At 41.3% G+C, this 6,646-nt stretch overlaps 1 protein-coding gene across 2 annotated transcripts in view; it reads left to right on the forward strand.

Annotated features, from left to right (window-relative positions):
* pdlim2 (PDZ and LIM domain 2 (mystique)) overlaps positions 1–6,646 on the forward strand; it is a 38,479-nt gene extending 31,833 nt beyond the window's left edge. The window contains exons 8-10 of one of the 2 annotated variants that reach the window (XM_044196172.1): positions 3,855–4,003; positions 4,667–4,778; positions 5,482–6,646. In XM_044196172.1, coding sequence (XP_044052107.1) covers positions 3,855–4,003; positions 4,667–4,778; positions 5,482–5,674 — 454 coding nt within the window. In that variant the 3' untranslated portion in view covers positions 5,675–6,646. The remainder of the gene's footprint in view (positions 1–3,854; positions 4,004–4,666; positions 4,779–5,481) is intronic. The other variant, XM_044196173.1, reaches the window with a different exon arrangement.

The following is a 6,646-nucleotide window of genomic DNA, read 5'->3' on the forward strand; positions in this document are numbered from 1 at the left end:
TACAATCTTAATAGCCCGTGAAACTAGTTCATCTTCAGAGATTGAAGTGTAAAGCACAGCCTAAAGCTTCCACATATTAACAGTAGCAGGGTGGTGTCCTATCTAAGAAGAGTGTATATATCATTCAGCGCCATCTGTAGGCCAGTAGGGGTTGCACCCACAGATTCAAGCTTATGAAATCAACATTACCTGGTCCTAAAAGACCTTTTTTCATTTTAGACATTCAGGAGAAACAATAAGAAAAAGTATCAGTATTAGCTAGTAGTAATAAGTACCTTTTTGTAAAAACATTAAATTAATTAATAATAACTGCAATTAAAAAGTTATGACCGAGAGGTGCTGATTCAACTGTATGGTAATGCTTGAGGCTGTCGTGTTATTGTTCTGAATTGTATTATGGAAGTGTGAGCTCCATCTAATGACAATATGGTATCTGCTTACACCTACAGTATTGTTTAATCAACAACTCTTGACACTGTTTCAACATAAAATGTTCACCGTAAACTTGACAAAACTCATTTATTGCAGGGATATTGTGCTAGATTACATGAGGTTGTATCAGTAGATATGATGTGCATTATCACCCATTTATGGATTTTTGATTCATTTTGGGATTGCATTTAGTGTTAGTCAGCTTGTGAATTCACTGTTGTGTTGCAGCTGACTCTTGGTGCTTAGAGCTGTTTGCAGCTGCACTCTGAGTTGACAACTACAAATGAACTGTCAGCCTTTGGGAAACACTATATTGTGTCGACCACCTGCACTGCAGTTTGCTTTTTCCTGCTTTGCCCCCTCTGATGAGGTGATGTAGCTGTAATTTAACTCATTTCATGAGTGCAGGTGCTGCCCGCTGAACATTTTTTGGATTCACTTAGACTCGCCAGTGTTTTTTGTCCCAGCAGAAATGAAAATCTTCTTTTAGTCTCTCACATAATCCTTTTGTGTCCGCACTCTCAGCTGGAGAACCTGGTGTGTGTGTTTTTCACAGTGCAGGATGGTTGACATTGGCCCCAGTCCCCCCTTGGGTAACCACGGCTAGTGATATGACGTGTCAGAAACTGCAGTCATATCCAAACACCTCATATTTCCAAAAAAAAGTCTGATTTTTACTTCTACCCCTGATTGGCCTCCAGCCTGGAGCCCCCAGCCTGCACATAAAGCCTCTCCCTGCTCCTCCCCAGCCAATCACAGCCTCTGTGACACCCATTTACCCACCCCTTCATGTCGCACGGCCAATGAGTTTCAGGCCAGAGGCACACCTTTCAGTCAGACTCTTGTTTTTCTGTCTCATCTGGTTTAGATAGAGGTGTGTGTTCGGCATCTGCGTGCGTGTGCTAATATTGTTTTTTTTTTTCTCGTATGTTCTGAGTTTCTACAACAGTGTTAGAAATACAGGGACAGTTACTGGAAAGAATAGTTGAGCTCCCTTTCTTTGTTCCCTCTTTCTTTCTTTTTGAGGTGAGTCTTGTCATTTTGAGTTTTGTCATTTGGATTTCTTTTGTCGGGATGTACAGACTCTGGTTTGAGAAATGTGGTTGGAATTTAGCCTTGTGATCTTGGATATGTTTTGGCTACTCGCATGTGCTATGACAAGATCATTATCATTGTTCGTCTGTGCCATGTCTGGGTATGGAAACCAGCAACACATTCATCTTAGATGCAGACATTAAATAGATGTGAGAACATTTAAATGCACAATTCCCAGATGACAAACTACTCTGAAGTTTTTTGATACTTTGTGAAATCTGACTTCTTCCACTGCAAATCTATGCACTCGACTGCTTGTTCAGATGCATGCCATTCGCTCTCACCCCCACTTCTGCTATTTGTTTTCCTCCCATTTGACCTAGACTTTCCATTTGTATTAAGATTGCAATTTCAGAATGGATGGCGAGGGAGGCGAAAAGGGAAAATGGACTGAGGGTGGAGTTGAGCATGTGGAGGGTGTTCTTTAGAGGGCTGTTTTCAATTTGACCCATGTTCGGTGATGCAGAGGAAAGGGTCTGAGCATTTGCTTTGGTTGCATATTTGTTGTCTTGTCTGTTTGCCATCTCCTGTTTCAGCCATGTTCATTTAGCGGGAAAGCTAAAATCCAGGCAGGAACAATACATATATAAAAACACATACAGAGTCCTGCTTGAAGATGTGAGATGTAGTTTTATATGCAATACAATGAGGAAACGTTACATGTACAAGAGAGATCTATAATTATTTGAACAGTAACACTGTTTTTAAGGTTTTGTCTTAAAACCACAACTATGATATTAAAAAGTGAGATTAAAGTGCTTACTTTTAGCTTTAAGGGTCTTTGAGACTCAAAGGCAGCACTCAAAAGCCCTTTTCATGCGTAGTCCCCTGATTTTCGGACAATGCAGCAGGACAGTGATCCTAAACGTAAAACCAAAGCACCCAAAGAGGTTTTTCTGGCCAAACAGCTAAATGTTCTTGACTGGCCAAGTCCGTCACCTGACCTCAATCCAACTGAGCATGTGTTTCACAGACTGAAGGCAACAGCCCAAAACAAAAAGTGAAGATTGCTGCAGTACAGACCTGGCAGAGCATCACCAGGGAAGATACCAAGTATTTGCTGAAGTCTGTGGTTCATAAATACCATAGACTACAAAGGGTTTGACACCAAATATGTGGCACGACATAAACTCTGCATTTTAACCTCATAATCACTGTTTTATTTCAGATTCAGTGTGCAGGAGTACAGAGCAAACACAATTTGTTTGTTGCAAATCTGTCACTGTCCAACTACTTGTGGTCTGTAATTTTGTCCTTAATATATAACCAAATACAAGGCCTCACAGTGCAGTGATGGTAAAAGGTTTACATGTATATGTTAAACCACAGCAATGAACAAATGGCTGAGGTTCAGTCTATCGTTTCCGAGCAGATTATTAACAGCACAGGTGTCAGTTAAAGAGTAAATATTTGGGCAGGGTTGGTGTATGGGACAGTCTGTCAGGTTAAGTTGACTGACTCTGGCTGACAAATTGGCTACAGGTAGAAGGCATCAAACCACACCTGGCCTGACTAGTGTACCTGGCCAACCGGTTCCTACTGACAGCAAATACTCACCAGCTCCCTCCAGACAAATACACTGACACAAAAATAGACTTTGCTTCTTTGTGTTTCTTTTTACTTATCAATACATCTGTCAGTCCACATTTTAATGCATGTGTTTCTTCAGCAGGGGTAGGGAGGGATTGGTATACACCCACACATTAAGTATAGAAGAAGCAGTAAAAAGAAACCGCTTTTCCACCACACCAGGGGTAAAGAATTTGCTTGTAAAGTGAGCCACTGTTCTTTTTCTGATTTCTTAATGAGTTGACAGCGTATACTAACGAAAGGTGAAAGCTTCCCCTCCTGTGCATTGACTGGCTGGAAACGGCCACAAGATGCAAAGTCAGAAGTAGTTTTTTCTTATTGTTGACTTCATTTACACAATTATGGTGGCTAAAAAGATTTAATCAGTTATTTTGCATTTTAAAGGATTTCACACATGCTATTTAGCATCCTCTGTCTGCCTTTTGTCCTCTTTGCCTTGAGGCTGTTTTCTGAGTTAGAACAGTTCCTCTTGTTAGGCGATATGATGGGGTCCTGTTGAGCCTATGCGATTAGACATTTTATGGCTTCTTGCCTGTGGTGTGCAATCTAGACTTCATGCTCGAAGGTCAAAGTCTCAAAGCCAGCTGCTGCCCCTTCCTTCATTTCCTCTGGATTTAGTTAAACTAGACTCACAAGTCTTTCATAAACATATTTTCTACTGAACACATCACCAAGAGCTCAATGTATGATTTTAGTGAATGTGATAATCTGTGAGATATTATTTCTTCCTTCCACAGCAGTTCGAGCTCTGACTTTGCCATGCAGAGGTTCGACAGGGACTCTGAGGTGTACAAGATGATCCAGGAGAATAAGGAGTCCCGCACAGCACCTCGTCAGTCCAACACCTTTAAAATGCTGCAAGAGGTCCTGGAGGCTGACGAGAAAGGTTAGAAGCACTCTGCATTACAAACCGATGTGCACAATTGAAAGGATAAAGAATCACTGCCTATTTAGCATGCAGTACTCTGTAGTGTCCATCGTTGCACAAACTTGAATGCAAAAGCGATTGGATTGCGTACATTTTTTAGATTTGGACTGATGGTTTATCTCAATTACCCCTCTGCAGGGGCTGTTCTCAGGGTTCAGCGATTATGTCAAATGCAACATAATTTATATCATTTCCTACAGTTATTTGCTGGCATCAGGCGAGAGTGAGTTATTGAACTGTAACTTGGACTTCCATATGGCCATCACCTGTACAGGATGTAGAGGAAAGCTCTCCTGTGTACAGTTTATATTGTGAACAGCATATCATGGAATGCAACTGCCCCCCCCCTTTGATAAATGGTGGAGCAAACAAATCCAGATGGTAATAACATTCTTTCATGACGTGATAATGACCAATGTGTGGAAACTCATTTCATGAAGCGTGTCCCATGGGTGATGAGCTAGTGATGACGAGTGGGAAACGCAAACAAACTCCGCTGACAAAGGGCAGTGAAGACAGAGTGTTGATGTGATGAACAGAGAGATGCAAGCCTGTCAGAACATCCTTATGAGCAGCTGTGTGTGTGTGTGTGTGTGTGTGTGTGTTGGTGTTTGACTACAGAGGCAGCCCTGCGGTTCCCAGGGAAGCTCTCGCCCAACATCCCCAAACCAAGCACATCAGTGGGAGGAGTCAGCAAAAACCACACCTGTGAGAAGTGTGGCACCAGCATTGTGTAAGTCTGTCACCTGCAGTTACAGGTTCACTGGAATAACATACTGTGGATATGTGAATAATTACAATGATAATTTGCAGTAAAATATGTTCCACATGTAGAGTGTGATATTAAGTGTGTGCACGGCTGTGTGTTTTGTTTATTTTTTTTTTTTATTGTTTTGGAATGTGTCCAAAGTAACGACCAGTTATTAGGGTTGACTGCTTCATCTAATTACTGAATGCACTGAAAAAGTCTCTTAAAATCATTTGACTCATATTTGTTAATAATTGAGTATATGACTGAGCTTCATTTTGGGCAGTTTTACTTCTTTCTAAAGCAGATCAAATGTTTAAATTGTCATGATTTTAAATGTTCCAGGTAAGTTATCTGCCTTAGTTCAAATATTGTCACTTGTTTGAGAAGAATCTCAAAATAGGTGAAACTGCATTGGAAGAAAATTGTATCACCACATTGGCAATGCATTTGTTTATAGGAAAACAAGATTATTCGTCTCAGTTCTTATCAATATGACACGAACATGCTAATATTTTTGCTGTGGTGTCGACTTGTCACTTTTTCTTTAAGATATAAATGAAACTCTGATGTTTATCTGTGCAGACCTTTGCAACTCGTGTTGATTCGCATTGGAAATAAGGAAAAAAAAATTTCACTCTGTCAGATCGAGTTTGTCTGGTGTTTGACTGCATTCATCTTTCCACAGCACGCTGGCTGTGCGCATCACAGACGACCACTTCCGCCACCCAGAGTGCTACACTTGCACAGATTGCGGTCTTAACCTCAGGATGAGAGGTCACTTTTGGGTTGGAGATGTGATGTACTGTGAGAAGCATGCTAAAGAGAGGCACCAAGGCCCAGGTAGTTCCCCCAGAGCCACCGTGTCCCCTCGCCAATGAGTCTGCCCCGCTCTGGACGTAGAGTGCTGCTTGTCTGCCTGAAGCTCCACCTCATCGGACTCAGTTATAGACCTTGGGATGGTGCGTGGAGGTGGACGCTGGTCAACGATATGGCACAGGATGTTGTTTTCTGATCACATTTAACCATAATTTACAATATTATGATTCACTTTCTTGTCTTTCTTATAATTGTATGAGAATTGGGGCTTTGTTTTTCATATGGCCCAGCCTCCACAGTCTCTTTAGGTTATTCTTAGCTCAAATGGTGCACAGCTGCCGTGGACTCAAGCCACATCACATTGTACTAAGGCCAGATTTACATAACACCAACGCTTTAGACAAACTCAACAGGACTGGCTCTCTGACTCTGAGGATCTGGATAATCATTTGAATCTCCTGCTGACACAAAGGGACCAAAATCTCACCCACACTGCATGCCATTTTAAAGCTATACTTTACACAGACAGTGCTGCGTGTGTGTGTGTGTGCATGCTTTCACATGCAGAAGTGTGGTGGCTTCTGCATGCCTTCCCTGCATCTGTGACTGTGTGTGTGTGTGTGTGTGCGTGCATGAGAGAGAGAAAAGGGAAGGGAGGTCCACGTTGTTACAGATGCAAAGGAGTTTGTGAATTTTGCGCTAGAGTCAGGCCAAAAGCCCTTGAGTTTTTCTACATTTCTTTTGTAAGCAGAATTTATGAGTAGAAATAATGGAGAAAAAAAATGTGCTGACTTGTTTTGCTGTTTTGTTGCTTATGAGGGACTATAGATTAATTCAATATACAAATATTTTTGATGTTTTTGTGATTGAACTGTATTCTATAATATAGACCATTTAAAATGCATAATGTATGCACAGGACTCTTAGTGTGACAAGAGTTGATGATACTACACTTGTCCAGTTGCAGCAGTACTCAGAGATACACTATAATGTTCGCATTTCATGTGGCACTTAATAAAATCACACAACCTGAA

The sequence above is a fragment of the Siniperca chuatsi genome, linkage group LG5, assembly GCF_020085105.1.
Source record: "Siniperca chuatsi isolate FFG_IHB_CAS linkage group LG5, ASM2008510v1, whole genome shotgun sequence".
Lineage (NCBI taxonomy): Eukaryota > Metazoa > Chordata > Actinopteri > Centrarchiformes > Sinipercidae > Siniperca > Siniperca chuatsi.